The sequence below is a fragment of the Macrotis lagotis genome, chromosome 1 (genome assembly GCF_037893015.1).
Source record: "Macrotis lagotis isolate mMagLag1 chromosome 1, bilby.v1.9.chrom.fasta, whole genome shotgun sequence".
Taxonomy (NCBI): domain Eukaryota; kingdom Metazoa; phylum Chordata; class Mammalia; order Peramelemorphia; family Peramelidae; genus Macrotis; species Macrotis lagotis.
The window spans coordinates 127,995,779-128,013,667 of NC_133658.1; the positions used below are offsets into that span (position 1 = coordinate 127,995,779).

Sequence of the window (17,889 nt, forward strand, 5' to 3'; positions counted from 1 at the left end):
GGGTCACACAATTTGGATTTGAACTCAGGATGATGTCTTCCCATCTCCAGGCTCTCAATATGTAGCAACACAATTATGATGATCACACTATTATTTTGAGTTACTTTGTAGCTTCAATGTGCAATCTAGTGTTTTTATTTAGTCAACAAATGCTTATCTGGCACAAACTATATGCCAAAGATTGAATGATAAGTTCCTGGGGTTGAGAGACTGGTAAGATCCATTCTCAAAGGAATTTACAATATAGGTAAAAGAGTAAGTTGTTTTTGTATGAAAAGAGAAATAATCACATGAACAGGCACTCTCATGCATTGTTGGTAGTTCTACAGACTGGTATTGACATTGTGTAAAGAAATTTGCTACAATGCCAATATGCAATAAAAGGTACAAAACAGCATATTCTTTTCTTCTTTTTCTTTTTTTACAAATATTTTTAGCAAGATGAATGGCACACAGTAGGCACTTCATAAATGCTTGTTTTCTTTCATCCCCAATCCATATTGCTAAAACACTATTGCAAAAAAATTCATTAAAAATTTTTTAACCAAAAATACTTATAGTTGTTTTATCTAATAGCAAAAATTCTAGAAACACCTGTGTCAAACAATTGGAGACCAGATGAAGAAATTATAATAGCATATTAATAGAACAGAATATTGTACTACTCTTAAAATAATACATATGAAGCATACAAGGACATATGGAAAGACCTATGCAACTAAATGTCAAGTGGAATCAAACAGATCCAGAATTGGATACACAATAACTACAAGGTACAGAGGAATAAACACTGCAATTAGAGGCTGAGGACATGGCTACTTTCTATCCTTATGACCATTGAAAAGTCACTTAATTTCTGGTTCTCATTTTTCTTCAACTCTAAAATAATGGAGTCATTTCTGATGAGCTCTAAGCTCCCTTCCTAGCTTTTACAACACACATGCACACACATGTAGGTACATACATACACCCATGCTCATGCATGTGTGTGTATCTTTATATACATGGGTGTGCTAATGTTTTTAAGTTTAATCTATATTATCAGCATTTTTCCCATAACTCTCTTAAGTCTAGGCAAAAAAAAAAAATCACACCCTAATTTGTAGTATTGTTAATTTCTGATGTAAAAATGCTCACACTGTAAATAATAATCATTATTATAGGTAATATTTATATAGTACCTACTATTGTGATAAGAGCTTTGCAATTACTATCTCATTTGATCCTCACAAGAACACTGGGAGGGAGCTGCTATTATTATCCACATTTTACAGATGAGGAAACAATTTCTTGTTGTTCTTTAGTCATGTCCCCCTATTCATGACTCGATTTGAGGTTTTCTTGGCAAAGATACAAGTTTATCATTTCCTTCTCCAGTTCATTGTACAGATGAGGAAACTGAGGTAAATAGAAGTGACTGACAAAGTTGGAATGTGAAAGCATCTTCAATTGAATAATTGAATCTTGAGAGCTGGTGCGTTTGCTCCAGCAACATGCATATGGATCCATATGTATAATACACATTTGTATACATACATATGCATATATTTACACACATATACATATATACAACTTTACCCATAAGTTTGTGAGTGTGTGTGTGTGTGTGTGTGTGTGTGTGTGTGTACAGGCTTATCTCTGAGACACTGTGGGTTTGGTTCCAGACTACCTCAATAAAGTGAGTCATATGATTTTTTTGATTTCCTAGGGCATATAAAAGTTATGTTTATACTAGCCTTGTGGTCTATTAAGTACGTAAAAGAGATATACCTCTGTGTATGTGTGTGGTTGTTGAGCACAAGTGACTATGATAATACTCTTTTTCCTTCTCCACTAAGACACTCCTCTCAGCTTTGGACTCAACCAGGTTTAGTCCTTGGAAGCCTGGTCTCTAATAAGAGGTACTCAGCTTCCTTTTCTCAGACTCTTTGACTTGTTGTACCCCTTATCCTGGTACCTCAGTGAAAATTTACCTAAAGTTTATGTCTTAAGTTCTTCCCTAGATAGATGTGAGTACCTGGAAAGATATAATGCAATAAAAATCAGATATGGGACTCATATATGTATAAGCATGCATACATGTATATATGTGCTATATTACACTTCTACTCTATATGCATCTGCATATGGTGACACTTAAAAATATGAAGGACAGAATTTCTGGGTAATTAATAATTTTATTAATAATGCTAGCTTATTGCAAACAATGAATCAGTGACACTCTCGAGTGCCAAAAACCAATCATTTCAATGTACTCAGTTTAGAGTTAGTGTGTTTCTGAGGGTGACAATCAACTCTGATTGTTTAACAATGAGGGGGGTTGGGGGAAATATAACTTTGATTATATTATTCTAAATTGCCCAGCCTTGGTAATCTAATCAAAGAATTTATCCCTACCCATACATGAGTCAAGAACATGGGTTTCCTCATCTGGGTAGGATCTGAACAAGATTGAGGAGAAAATTAATTCAAATTCATTATCAAAAATGACCTTTCAGAGACTTGAGTTTTGAAATGAAGACTTTAGAAAAAAGGGGCAACTCTAGACCTTCCTAAATTATTAATAATAATTTCTCTCATTGTTTTTCTCAACTTTTAAAAGTCACAATATATGTGTATATATGTATGCATGTGAATATATACATATACACATATTTTTCTAATATGTTATTCTTTTAATCTTCCTGTCTTTTTTCTTATATATTACCTTTTATTCTAGCAGTATCCAGGAAAAACATAAGGATTGCTTAGATATGTATGAATGCATGCATGCATTTATATTAATAAGGAAAGCAGGTGTTAGAACAAAGCTGGAATGGAATATAACAAAATCATTTTATTGTTTGTTAATTCATTTAGCTTTGGCTAATTAAAAACAGTTTGGCTAAGATTTTGTGCCTTATGTGACTTTCTTATATGACTTATTTATATGACTGTTTTTGTTGATAGTTAATAATTTTTAAAAATTAAAAGAAATAGCCATCTAAAAGGAACAGGTCATAATAATAAAGGATTAGAGGATGTATAGTCCAACAATTGATTTTAGAGAGTAAGAAAGATCACAGCTAGTAAGTAGGATGGCCAGAACTTGAGTCTTGATCTTTTGATTACAAATCTACCATGCCTCCTCTACACCGGACTTCCTCTCAATAGAATTGTACAGAACATAAGTCATATCAGTGTTTATGTTCACCTAGAGCTTCGCCAGAGAGGAATTTTTCAAAAAACCTTTTGACTTATTTGTAATTGTTCCTATTCTTTCTTGCAACACATAAAATAATTATTATCAGGCCAAGGACTATGTCTATTGTTTACTAACTATGAAATACTAGTTATTTACCTTCTCTGAGCCTCAGTTTCCTTATTTGTAAAATTCAGGTAATAAAAACACCTACCCCTCAGGAGTATTAAAGGATCAAAGGGGAGGAGGATGATGTATGTGAAAAACTCTGCAAACAGTAAGGTGTTATACAAATTTGTTAAGTATCTATTGTGTATCAAGTACTGGGGCCTGCAGCCATCCAGTTAGAGGATGAAGCCAGGATGCAGGTATTTTACACAGGAACCAAAAACTGGCATGAGGGTGAAAATGTTGAGACAGGAAGAGAGAGGTCAGGAGTCAGGTAAATCAAGACCAATAGGGAACCTGAGCTTTCACTGAATGACAGTTTTGCTGTAATCAGTGTGTTTTCACAATACTCTCTTATTGCATTCTCCCTAAAGTGTGTTCTGTTTTTTAAAGGAGGCGATGCTGCCAACTTTCAGGACCTAAAAGTGCATACTGCATTATTCTATCAATTTTTCTTTCAGCCAGTCACTTTACTAGAAGTGAAAAAAAGGGAGTAAGGAAAGAAAGAAACAAGGATTTATTAAGCACTTACTATCAGGAACTATGCTAAGAGCTTAAAAATATCTCATTTGATTTTAACAGTGCTATGAGGTAGGTGCTAATATTTTATAGTTGAGGAACTGAAGCAGAGGTTAAATGACTTGCCCAGGGCCACAAGGCTAGTGTCTGAGGTCAGATTTGGACTCAGGTCTTCCTGATTCTAGGATGACACTCTACCACCTAGCTGCCTAAAGCCTGAAGGCAGATTGATGTGGAGAAAGCAATGGATGTGAAATTAGAAGGCCTGGATTTGAATTATTGTACTGTCATTTAGTATCAGTCTGTATAGACAAGCCATTTCCCCTCTCTGTGCCTCAGTTTTCTTATGGGTAAAAAAAGAGTGTTAGTCTACATGAACCAAAGGCAAACTGGGCTTAAATGACTTGCCCAGGGTCATACAACTAGTAATTCTGTTGGAATTTGGCCAATCCCATAAAAACTACCACAGTCAATCACCCCTTTTGATAAAATCACCTTGGTTGAATCATATTAATTTGATTCCTGGGGGACTAGCTCAGTAGATGCTGATCTTTCCACTATCACATAAAATTGATCTGTTGGTTGGATGTTGATGGAAAAAAAAATTATCCTGAGGCTTGAATCCTATCAGACCCATCAGAGAAATGCTTCTATTCTGCACCACATCCCCCCCCCCCCATTTATTCAATAGACCATGTCCAAGCCATTTTTTATGCAGAACAAATTAGGTTAAAATACTTGTTGCAGGAAGCCAAGGAGTGGGTCATCAATGGGCAATTAATAGTAGTCTTGAAGGGCAGGAAGGTGGAAAAAGGAAACAGAATAGAATTATCTCCAGATGTAGTTGTTCAGAGTTTTTCACTCATGTCTGATTCTCTGGGACTTTATTTGGGGTTTTCTTGGCAAAGGAAATGAAGTGGTTTAACCATTTGCTTCTTCAGCTCATTGGATAGATGAAGAAACTGAGGCAAACTGGGCTGAATGACTTGCCCAGGATTAGATAGCTAGTAATTATCTGAGGTCAGATAAGAACTCAAGGAAGATGAGTCTACCTGACTCCAGACTTGGTCCTGGAACTACTGTGCTTTATCACTCAGCCCATAAAAACAATATGGAAGGCAAGGCATAGAATAAGGGAGAGGAACAGGTCTGTGATTTCATTGATTTAGGGAATGTTCAAATTAGGAAATTCCCTTTAACAATCCCTGTTGGAGTTGCCTTAGCCTTTTCTTTTTGGGTAATTGAGGGCAGTTAAGTGGCATACTAGGTAGAACACCCCCGAGGTCAGGAGGCTCAAATGGGACCTTAGACACCCACTAGCTACTTGATCTTGGGCAAGTCATTTAATTCTGATTGCCTTGCATCCAGAACTATCTCCAGTGCTCCTGATATATATTTGGGCACTGGACACGAGGTGAGGCTGGTGACTTAGCACAGCGCACCCGACACTCAAATCCAATTCATGTGCCTGTCGTGACATCACCTCCCTGATGTCACGACAAAGATTTCCTTTTGGCTAGTGACTCATCTGGAGTCATGCAGACAGAATGCTTTGGAGGCGGGAGTTGAACTAGGGGGTTTGCTTGGCGTGGTAGATGGGCATCTAAGATGTTTTCGATCTCCAGGGGTTGAATCATTCCTTCTCCCTGAATCAAGGAGAAGCACCTCAGCCACCGTCCAGCCCCACTACTTCTACAGTTCATAGGTTTTAAGATCTATAAGGGATGGGATAGCTAGGTGGCACCGGCCCTGGAGTCCGGAGGACCTGGGTTCAAATCCGGCCTCAGACACTTACTAATTACCTAGCTGTGTGGCCTTGGGCAAGCCACTTAACCCCATTGCCTTGAAAAATCAAAAAACAAATAAAAATTAAGAGTAAAATGAGATCTCAAGGGGCTCCTCTAGCCCTACACTCTTGGAGGCTTGCAGCATTGGCGGAGCAGCCGTCAGCATCTACGTGGGGCCTGCGAACTACAACTCCCAGGGTATCTTTGCCATGGGTCAGGCCACAGTTCACGCGGCCTCGTTGGGTGGCATTGCGCTTCAACATCCGCGTCCCTCGAAGACCCCTGCCCATGCCTGATGCCTTCCGACCTCGCGGCGCAGCCGGCCTCGGGTCGCTTTTCGCTCCCCCTCCCCCGCCCTTTTCCCGCCCTCCCCTCTCCCGGGGCTCTCTGGGAGTTGTAGTCCCTCGGCGCGCCCCGCCCCCTCCGCCCCGACTGCGCTCAGCTCCTTTCCCAGGATGCCCCGCGAGGGAGCGAGCGCTTCAGGCGCTTACATTGGCTTTTTTCCCCCCCTTCTTTTTAAAAGAGAGAATTAAAGGAAAGATCATTAAAACTTGGGCCTCTCCCCAGGTTACTGCAACTCCTCCTCCCGCCCTCCTCCTCCTCCTCCTCCGGCGCTCCGGATCGGGAAATGATGGAGCCGCGACGCCCCGCCCCCGCCCCCGCCCCGCCCCGGCCGCTGCCCTCAATGGAAAGACACTTCCGGTGACAGTCCACTTCCTGGTTGGATGGCTGGAGCCGAGGAGGGTGTGTGGGGCGGCGGGGGGAGGGGTAGCGGGGGGGGGGGCAGGCTCCGGCTCCCATGGTCTCTCGGGCGATCAGCTGAAGCCTCCCGCAGCCCCGGCCGCCCCGGCTCGCCTCGCCTCGCCGCAGCCGCAGCCTGGGCTCCGGCGGCCGTGACAATGCTGCTGACCTGCTAAGCGGGAGCCCGCGGCCCGGGAGCTGGACCAAGTGGGTAACAGCCGGCGGGATGCTGGCGGGCTGCGCCCGGGGAGGGGCCGCCGGCAGCCCGGCCACCGTGCCCGCCCTCGGTGCGCCAGAGACGGCTCCGGAGCTGCGGGGCCGGCGGGGGGCGGGGGCCGGTGCAGCATCCTCCTGCGGTGTGCGTGTGCGTGTGCGTGTATGTGTGTGCGCGCGTGTGTGTGTGTGCGTGTGCGTGTATGTGTGTGCGCGCGTGTGTGTGCGTGTGCGTGTATGTGTGTGCGCGTGTGTGCGCGCGCGTGTCCCCAGAGAAGGGCAGACAAGTCCATCACAGCCTCAATCACGATGATGATGATGGTGATGATGGTTCAGGGACTGACTCATCCTTTCTTTCTGCCATCACAGGTCTGAACTTTAAAAAAATCGCCCTCCAGAAGAGGAAGAGAAAATTGCACTACTTAGAAGCATACAGATATTATATGCATAAATATATCTATATCTCTATCTATAAATATATACACATCCCCCCCTCCTCCTTCCCCATGAGTGGATCTTTCTTGTTATCTGAATAGAAATCCTACAGGAAAGCCTGGGACTTCTTGCTTTTCCTAATTAAAAGAGAGAAGAAGGAAAAAAAAAAGCAGCCAGGAACCATTTCATCCGCCGGCTCTGTTTTTTTTGCAAGATGAAGAAGTTTTTTGACTCCCGCCGGGAGCAAGGAGGCTCCGGGCCGGGGTCTGGCTCCAGCGGAGGAGGGGGCAGCGCCTCGGGCCCGGGGAGTGGGTACATCGGCCGCGTCTTCGGGATCGGGAGACATCAGGTCACCGTGGATGAGGTATTGGCGGAAGGTAAGAGAGAAACGACTCCGACCGCTTCAGTTTTCTGGATTATCGGTATCTAGGAGTAGATTCGGGCCTTTTGAATCCCCTCCCTCGCCCCTCCCCAATTCCCGGTCCACAGATTCATTGTCCCTGAGTGATTTAAACCTGAGATATGAAAGTGACAGGTAGCATTTTATTTTCTGTATATATTTAGATATGAAAGGAGCTCTATTCCTCCCTGTCCTTCAGTTCTGCTTTGTGGATCAAATGAACTTCTGAATGGGAAAGCCCTGGAAAAAGTACTAAGCACTATTAAAAAAAAATAGATGGAGGTGGTTGTTATTCCTTTACTTAGGATTTGGAATATGGTTATTGGGGGAGATTGAAGGGAGGGATGGAAGGGGTGAGGAGAAGACTCCCCTGCTGACTTTTCCTTGCTCTCTGTCAGACATCAGAAAGAAGAGAGGCTTCTCAGAGGAAAGGGAGCCTGTTTTCCCAGATACACAGAGCCTTAGGGCCAAGGCTTATGGTGGAATGAGCCAGCTTTGCTCCCAGCTCAGTTGGAAGTGGGTCCTCAAGTGTAGAACAGAGGTAGCAGACATGATTTGAAATGAGTTAGTTTCTCAGTTCAGAAATGGAGGCCTTTCTTCTGTTTGGACTGGGTCTTTTTCCCCCCTTTGGTTTGCTTTTTATCCAAGTAAAATACTTGAAATGCTTTTAAAGGGGGTGACCCTCTCCCTTTGATTCCACTCTCACTTAAAAGAATATTGTCTCCTAACAAGTATATACACAAATCATATGTGGCACACGTAAGTGTTTGTATGGTATAAACTATATGTAAATCATATACATATATGGCTACCTAGGATATATGTGATATTTGTATCTGTAGCTTAACTCCTTTCTCCCTTTCTCCTCTCCTGCCCCCTCTTCAGGGACAACTTTGTATGTCTGTTTTGGTAACCTTATCCTCGACCTTCATAATTATGCCAGACTCATTATATTTTTCACAGTCCATTGCATGCCCAGCATGTCTTTATTTTTAATAAAAGCAGAAATTTCCTTGACATGAAGCTTTTCAAACTAATTGGATGGAGCCAGCCTGCTGAAGGCAATGCTACAGATTGTAATGGGGATGGGGTGAGGAAGCAGGCCTATATTTCTGCAATAAGCAGTTTGGGGCCATCCAAACTCTGAGGACAAAACCTCTGAGAAAGGGAAAGAAAATGATGGAAGAAGGTAGGGGGGAATTCTTTTTAAAAAGCTTCCTGTTTTGAAAAAGCCACGGTTTAAGCAAGCCCTGGGTCCTGACCTGGGGCGTCTGAAATGCTGGTCATGGTGAGCACTTACAGGCAGGGTGCTGCCTGGGTGGTGGGAGGAAGAAGGAGCTGTGTTTGTCTCTGTGCTTGTATAATCACTGGATTCAGCTAGGGCCCAGTTCTTTGCCAGGGGGATTGAAGCCTCTAACTTTCTCTCTTCCTATGAGAAAAAAAAAAAGAAAAAATCTCCCACCTTTCCCCCCCCCTACAATTTATTCCTATTCCCTACCTTTTTTATAACACTTTTTTTTTTCTGGTAATTGAGGCACTATCTCTGGATTCCAAATTAGCATCTCTGAGGTAGAATGGGAGACTCCCCACTTCAGAGTCTAGTCTTTCACTTTCATCCCTGTACCAAAGTCCTTGACTGCAGCAGAGAGGTGAAGTATTATTTTCCCCCTTGGGGAAACAAGGGTAAATGAATCTGTTACCTTCTTGCTCATCTCAATCCCAGTGGTCACTCTGCTGGCCTGAGATCCCTGGAAAGGACCATACTCACCTAAGAATTGTTGCCTGGTCTGCTTGGGAGGGGATTTCGTTGAGATGGAAGGGGGTGGGTGGGAGGGAAGGCATCTGGAGCCTTTCTACCTGACTCCAGGGACTGTTGCCAGGATTACTTTCTTTTTTTTTTTCTGAAAGCTACTGATGAGAACTGCTTTGTCACATCATTATAATCATCTCATGGACATATGGTACCTGAGAAGAACTTTGCAACCACTGTTGATTTGGGATCCCAAGTAAATGGGATGGGTCTATTGGACTAGCAAAGGAAACAGCTTAAGTAGGGGAAGACCTTGTTTTGGTCTTTTCACATCAGATTATAGAGGCTGAATCCAAAGTTTTGGGCCTGTCTGTTCCCCAGTCATCATTCTGAGCCTGAGTCAGAGGCTCTAGAGTGTGGGATAGGGAGGAGCCAATGTACAAGGAATTTATAGAGCCTATATTAAGTGAGAATCTCTACAAAGTATTGTAGGTAAATGTAAAAAGACTGGAGTTAAGGACTATGTCTTCAGCGAGTTTACAGTTGTGGAAAAGGCAGTAGAAAAAGACATTACAAAACAACAAGGCCACATGTATTCAAACACACACACACACACACACACATCCATATGATAAATACAAAATGATAAATGACCTAGTAGCTTAGAAGAGGTAGAAAAACATAGAATTTCAGAAGTGAAGGGACTTTTGTAGGTTATCTATTTCAGCCTTCTTATTTGCAGATGAAGAAACTAAAGCTGAACAGTTGACACTAATAATTAATATTTAAAAATAATTTAAGCCCTTAACTTTCAATAAAATTGTGAGGTAGAAAACACAAATGTGACTCTTTTTACAAAACAAAGGGGGAGGCTGAAGCTTTGTAAATTCTTATGACTGGAGTGCCAGCCTTTGAGTCAGAAGACCTGGGTAAGAATCCTGGCTTTGAGATTTTTGTGGCCTCAGTTTCCCCCTTTGTATTAAGTATAATACCAACCTTAAGTATCTTACAGGGTTTTGGGGAAGAAAGTTTTTAGTGAATATGTAATTTTATTTTTTGGTCACTATCCAAGGTCTTACTCCTAAGCATTTATGAGACTAGAACTTGAACTAGGATCTTCTCACTTCCACTCTGGTGTTCTATTATACCAAGATAGTCCTTGGCTCTTTGGAAGACTTCATTGAAGAAGTAAAACGTGACTGAGACTTTAAAAGAGTTTTGACCTTTATTTTTGTATCCCCACAACACTTAGACACTTAGTTTGGTGCTTTTTAATTGATTGCATAGGATTCAGATAAATGGAGCATGGATGAGGACACAGTAGTGTGAGTTAAGATGAAGAGGCAGGATGGTTTATGTATGAACTGTTTGGGGAAAAGTTAAGTAGACCATTTTGGTTGAAACAACCTCTTCCCCAGCTTGTTCACCATGGCTTAGGGAAAGAGCTGTCTGGCCAACTATTCCCAGAAGTTTTATCATACTTTTTCAGGTTTTGACCAAGCAGCTTATATGACTTTTGGGGATATACAGACATAATGAGGACTGGGTCAGGAAGTGGAACAGTGTGGGAACCTCAGGCCCAGACCCATCACTCATCATATAATACCATGGACTCTTTCCTGTGGGCTTCTGTTTGTGACCTGAAGAAAAAAACTAAAAGTGACCTGAAGTTAGAATAGAAGCCCAGCTTAAGAAAAGGGACTGAAGCAAACAGGAAAGACCTCCTACCTTCATGCTTCTGTTTTTCAGACAGCTTGGCCTCTGTTAGGTTTTACATACAAGCTCTTAGAAAGACTTTTTGGTACAAGAAGGAAGGATGTTTGAACCATCTCTACCCCTAAACTAGGGGTGCTCCTCTCTCACTGGTATAGTTCTCACTGAAAGCATATCAGGGTAATGGACCAAGTTGTGATATTGGGAAAAGTTGGTTGGTTTTCTAGAACCAGAACAAGGAAGATGGAAGCAAACACCATTGAGTTTTAAGACCAAGAATTTAGAGTCACAAGTAATAGTAACCATAGCCTTTTCTTTCAATTGATCTCCACTTCTCCTTATAGAAAATGTAAAAGCAAACCTTCAGGATGGACAGTCTGCTCATGTTCTAGGTGAAGGAATAGAAGCACAGATCTGTAAAGGGATCCAGGTTCAGATCTTTGTGCTGTTGTTTTATTAATGATAGCAGCTTAAATAACTTATTTCCCTTCTTTGAGTTTCATTTTCTTCATCTGTAAAATATGAGGACTAAACTAAGATGATTTTTAAGGTTCCTTCTGGTTCTAAGTCCTCAGGTCCTCTTTGAATCTTTTGTTTCCTTCAAACTACCTCTTATGCAAGGCCTTGCCTGATTTCTCCCCAATCTCCAACTACTAGTGTCTTCCTCCACTTCCCTTGCATTTTTTTTTTGTATGCAGTTCTATGCAATACTTGTTGCCCTTTCTGATAGATGACCAGTGATTTTCAACATGTCTACATTTATGGGAATATAAGCTCCCTGAGGGTAGAAACTTTTTTTTTTGTTTTTCTGTTCCTAGCATCTAGTACATAATAAATGGACTGCTAGCCATGTGGGAGATAGGATCACAGCTAGTATTGGGTATCTATTTTCACTGGTATAGGGGACTCTTGAGGGAGAAAAACTCTCTTTACCAATTTAAAGAGCTTTGATTATTGCGTGTGGTTTTAAGAGGTTAACTGACTTATCCAGAGCCATCTAGACTGTATGTGTTAGGAGGCAATACAGGTCTTATTTATTCCAAGGCATGCTTTTTGTCTTTTCAGCTACATAATAGGCTCTTAATAAATGTTTGTTGATGGATGGATCCTACTGAGTTCCAGATTCCTCCTGTAACCCTATGCCTGTTAGATAAGGTTTTCTGGATCAAAGTTTTAAATCTAGGTGAATTCAGGAACTAGCCTTAAAAGAGAATTCAAATGCTAAGTCCTAATGGTCCCTAATAGTTCTTAGTCATCATCTAGTTCTGGTCAGGTGAGTTACAGTTCTTGGATTTCATACTCTCCCGAAGTATGTTTAGCTTTCTCATCCTATGCATTTTTATCTGTATATTTACATGAATCCTCCATCTGCAGAATGAAAATTAAATATACATATATATATGTATATATATATATATATATATATGTATATATCCTGATGATACTACTATGGCACTAGAATTGAACTGAACAAAAACGCCTTTCATTTTGGATACATAATGTATTTAGCTACTTAGTAAATTCATACATGACTTCATGATATCTTTTATTCTGCTTCTTGGGTATAAATCATCTTTGGGATTTTTTTGATCTATACATCTAACCCCAAGTCTCATGAAGATTTTCTAGAGATGAGAAAATGGACATACACAATAACATAACTTCTTGGTCATTGACAGATTTTTCTATGGAAATTTCCTTTTCTTGAAAATACTGTAAACAAATTCCTTGGGCTCTTTAAAATTGTAACCATCCAAAATGGATTTTTGTAAGATCCATATAACTGTTCATCAAAATTTCTTGAAATTAAATGCCTTTGAGACTCATCAACCTGAGAACAGGGGCCTCATTGACATGTTGTTGTCCTTGTAGTGTCATCCAGAAGTGCTAACCTTAACTTGATTTTATGTCATGAATTCTTGTGTGACTTGTTTTCTTTTCCATGTTTTTTTAAAGAAAAATGCTGCTTGTATCCTTGAACTCTAAACTAATGTTGCTTTTATCTGATATTTCAATTCACTTGGAAAGGAGATTATATAAGCATACTAGCTGAGGATGTTTCTGGGTTATTTTAGCCTTTCTCATATTGACTGTTTTGCAATAGTTAAACTTCTCTAAAACATGATATGATTGCAGTATCTTTACTTTTGACCATTTCTGATTTTTAAAATTAATTTTTTTTAAAAGCAGCATGGCTTGGAGCTCCTGTAATTGCATTCAGTGTCTTCTCTTTATCTTTCTAATTTTGAATTTTTGGTGATTTGGTCACTTTGTATATAACTTAATCTGAAATGACTGCTACATTGATGACCAGTGGTTTTCAGCTTGTCTACATTTATAAACCCATTTATCTATCTAGTCAATTTCACTTTGAATAAAAATTTATTTTTTATTATGAAAATTAAAATTTAATTAATTGAAAATCAAATTGAAAAGTTAATGTCATTAAGTGCTTACTATGTCTAGTACCTTACAACTTTTTTCTTGAAGAAATTTTCTTTTCCAACATTTCATTGAAATTCTGAAATATCAGAGAAATTTATTGACTTAATCTGGAGGATCTCGTATAGATTTTTTTAATAAGATTTATTGGGGGTTTTTAATCCTTTGGAGAGGATAGCCACATAAACTGCAATTACCTTCACAGTAATCAGTTTGCTTATTATGTTCATTGTGGACATTTCCAGATAAGGAGATTGATTGTCACAAGAGCTGTGGTTTTTTTTTTTTCCTTTATGTGTTTGATGAAGGCAACTCTTTATTTGCCCCTCCTACATGATTTTTTCACTGTTATTTCACATTTAGCTTCACTTTATGCAGTTTCTTTATAATTTTTGGTTTTATTTTATTGAGAGGGCCAACATATCAACCTTTATCATTGGACAAAATTTGCACATTGAGAGGACTTATATATAAATGAAAGTTATTTTTCTAAAACTTTAGAGATTTTTAATACCACTTTTTTCTTGCTATCACCATACAGATATATAAAGGGATTGTGAGGTCTGGAATATTTTGTACTTTTGTCTGCTCTATGAGTTGTCATACCACTCCTCCTCCCCCCAACCCCCCCCCCCCCAAAAAAAAATCACATAATAACCAACCTTTTGATAATGAATCCTGGTCCTGTCTCAGGAGGATTATGCATTTGGCTCAGATCCATTTTGGTCTAGGGTCAGAACTGTTGTTATAATATGGTTCCCATTCTCTAGTGAAGGTTCTGGGCCCTATGTACTTTTCTAATTATTGACTGACTTTGAAATGAAAGGTTTTTATCAACCTGCTTTGTCATATTCTCTGAAATCCAAGAGATCTGTGTGTGCTTGGGTTGAATTCAGTTTGCAAGACTTCAGAGAGAAGGCTGTCCAAAGGAAGAAATGTTTAAAGTTCTCATGCATGAACAATACCCAAAGCCCAATCAGAGTCCCAAAAGATGGAGGCTCTGCCTTAAGACTAACTCCATATGGGGCTTTGCTGAGGAAATAATTTGCTGTTAAGTGCAATTAAAGTCCACAGTGGACTGCCTCCATCTGTAGTGCAGAGTGAATTATTCAGTTCTGTTAGTGATGAATACCAGAATGCCCCCATCCAAGGGTGAGGGAAGGGGTCAACTTTTGTCAAAGATGACCAGGTTCATAATGTCCAGTGATCCCTGGAAAACTCATAATTGGCTACATGTGCTGCTTATTTGGGAAATTGATGGATAAAGTTTCCTGCATCCCTATTTGTTAAAAGAATAATTTTCTCATCAACTTGCTTTGATCTCTTTTAATCCAATCTAGTGACTATAGGGCATGGGAAACACCTGGAGATATGCTAACTTTTATTCATTCCAATGTATGATGTGTAATGGATTAATTCTTCCTGGGGGAATCCCAGGTAGGTTATACAGGGTGGATATACAGGTTTTGTGCTGGCATCATGGCATCATCACCAATCAGCTTTGTGACCTTTCTGTGTTGTGATTTCTTCATTTGAGAAATGGGAATGTTAATTCCTGTCCTGCCTACCTCAAAATGTGAGACTACATTTGAAAATTTTTAAAAAGAAGGAAAACTTGAAGCTTACCTTCAAGATTCTCTTCATTTATCTTGTCTGTATTATATTAGAATGTAAGCTCATCCAGGGAAGATGCTGTTCTTTCTTTTTTTTCTTCCTTTATTTTGGAACCCCAGTGTTTAGCATGGTGTCTGACACATAACAAACTATAAATGAATACTAATTAATCTACTGATGTGTTAAAAAAAAGCATTGACAAAACATGAGTTTTAAACAGGAGTGATACACATTCTTGGTAATTGGGTTTGTGTGTGTGTGTGTGTGTGTGTGTGTGTGTGTGTGTGTGTCTGTGGTAGAAGGAACATGAACTGCCAGGAGAAAGTTGAATTCAAGTCCCTACTAGCGTGAGCACTCAATCTCAATTTCCTGAGTTAAATGATGTTAACACTAGGACTAACCCCACTGGGTTGTGGTGAGGAAAATGCTATTTAAGCGTGACTTATTGTTGTTATTGTTAATACTACTTAATATTAGCTGCTTTCCTTTCTACAGTCTGAGAGGAAGCACCTCATTGCTGAGTGTTGGTCATTGATATGGAATGTGAATTCAGTATGAATCAACCTTGTGATATAGCAGCTAAATAAAATAATGCTGTCCTTGGCTGCATGAATGGAGATGAAGTGTCCAGAACATAGGGGTCATCAGCTTTCTGTATTCTGCTTTGTTCAGGTCATATCAGAATAATTTTTTCTGTTATGAAATCACATTTTTGGAAGGACATTGAGAAGTTAGTACAACTTCAGGTGAAGGTTATTAGGATAGGGACTGAAGAATGTGTCAAATGAGGAAAGGTTGAAGGAACTAAGAATGTTTAACCTGGAGAAGAAAAGCCCAGAGATGGCGGAGATGCATTATCATGTTCCTCAAGTATTCCAAGGGCTGTCCTATGGAAAAGGATTAAAATTATCTCACTTGGTTCCAGAAGATAGGACTAGAAGTAATGGGTAGAAATATAGGAGAGATAGAATTATTATCATTATCATTATCATCATCATCATCATCATCAGTGTTATCAACATCATCATTAATAGTAATAATAATAATAACTAGCCTTTATAGCTCTTTAAGACTTGCTGAACACTTTAAAAATATTATCTTTTTCTCCTCATGACAAAAATTATTATCCCCATTTTACAGATGAAGAAGCTGAGACTAAGTTAAATGACTTGCCCTGGTCATAAAGCTAGTAAACTTCTGAAGCAGAATTTGAACTCTGGACTTCCTGACTCCAGGTCCAGTGCTTTATCCTTTTTATTACCCAGCTGCTAGGTTTGAAGAAACCCTTCCTAATGAATGGAGCGGGCTTCAACAGGAGGTTCCCTACTTTGTTGGCATTCTCCAAGCAGAGGCAAGATGATTGCTAGTCAGGAATACTAGAGAAAGCATTCTTGGTCAGACCAGCTTGTACTAGGTGACTCAGTTACTTTCTAGCTTCTAGATTCTTTGAGTTGTCCAGTTATTTTTCAGTAGTTTGACTCTTTGTGACACCCCACCCCCACCCCTCCCTCCAGTTGGGGTTTTCTTGGCAAAGATACTGGAATGTTTACTATTTTCTTCTCCAACTCATTTTACAGGTAAGGAAACCAAGAGTTAGGTGACTTGCCCAGTTCTTACAGCTATTGAACATCTGAGGCCAGATTTGAACTAAGGAAGATGAATCTTCCTGACTCCAGACCTGGCCCTCTATCCACTGCTCTACCTAGCTGCCCTCTGATTCTTTGGATACTCAAGAGTAAAAGTTAAGAGTCAGATTTTCTTATGTAAGCTGTTTAGGTCTGGTTATATCATCTTCTCTTTTCTTTTATGAACCAAGTCATCAGTTACTCTGTTTTGAACATCAATTAGGTATTCAGCACCTATGAATTGGCTCCTGTTGAGATATACCAGTATGACAAAGAACCTTCTCTAAGGACCTTATTTACATTCTTATGGTATGAAAGGAAACAAGACTCATAAAACAAGAAGTAGATGCTAAATCAATCAGTAAAGCTAGGACTTGGAGGCAGATTTAGAACTGGAAGGGACAGTAGAGGTCATCTAATCCAACCTCTTTGTTTTACAGATAGGACATCTAGCCTAGGAGAGGTTGAGTGACACTTGCCTAAGATGAGAGAATAATAGAGACCATCTCTCATACAAGGGCAGCAAAAGGAGCAAAGGTCTGGAAGTAAGAATGAGCATACTATCTTATGTTTTAGAGAATAGTGAGATCAGCCAGACTTAAGCTGAGGACTTAATTCTAGGGTAGTAGTGGGAAATAAGGTTGAAAAATCCTATTTTAAGAAGTTGATCTATAGTCCTTCAGGCTATGGAGATAGTTTGTGAATGGGGACTTCTCTCTGACTTTTTATGTAAGACTGTTACTCACTCCATTGATCAACATACTTGCACCTAGTAGGTAATTCATAAATTATAGTTGATTGTCTGATCTTTTGACTAAAATTAGCCATATCTAGAATCATGTCACAGAATATGCAGCTGCCACAGTTAAAATGTTTTCCCTTTGTCTGTCTAAAATGCCATATTAAACTGTTTATTTCTTTATTTGACAAGATTTATTATAGTGTTATAATAGGTCAGGGGAATGCTGGAACCATAATATACTTGAATTTTATAAGGCATCTGACCTGATCATTTATGATATTTTCATGAGCAGGACAGAAGTATATGTAGATGGATTTGGAGCAGACAGAGAATATTGATGAATCAATTCTTCCCAAAGAAGGGTATCTAGTGGAGGATGGGGAGTTCTGTTCCTGACTTTTCAGTCTTTTTTTTTTTTTACATTAGTAATAGGAATGAAGGTCTGCCATATCACATGGGGATCAAATATGTGAACAACACAAAGTTGCGAGTATAATGACTCTATATTAGATATCAGAATGACAATTCAGAAATATATTGGCAAGAAGGAACCATGCTA

General features: G+C 39.7%; 1 protein-coding gene across 13 annotated transcripts in view; it reads left to right on the top strand.

Annotated features, from left to right (window-relative positions):
- AAK1 (AP2 associated kinase 1) overlaps nt 1-17,889 on the top strand; it is a 322,133-nt gene that overhangs the window by 48,890 nt on the left and 255,354 nt on the right. For 2 of the 13 annotated variants that reach the window (XM_074207813.1, XM_074207814.1), the window contains exons 1-2: nt 6,498-6,603; nt 6,979-7,421. In XM_074207813.1, the coding sequence (XP_074063914.1) occupies nt 7,259-7,421 (163 nt within the window). In that variant the 5' untranslated portion in view covers nt 6,498-6,603; nt 6,979-7,258. Of the gene's footprint in view, nt 1-6,345; nt 6,400-6,492; nt 6,604-6,978; nt 7,422-17,889 lie in introns of those variants that run through there. The other 11 variants (XM_074207823.1, XM_074207818.1, XM_074207831.1 and 8 more) reach the window with 9 other exon arrangements.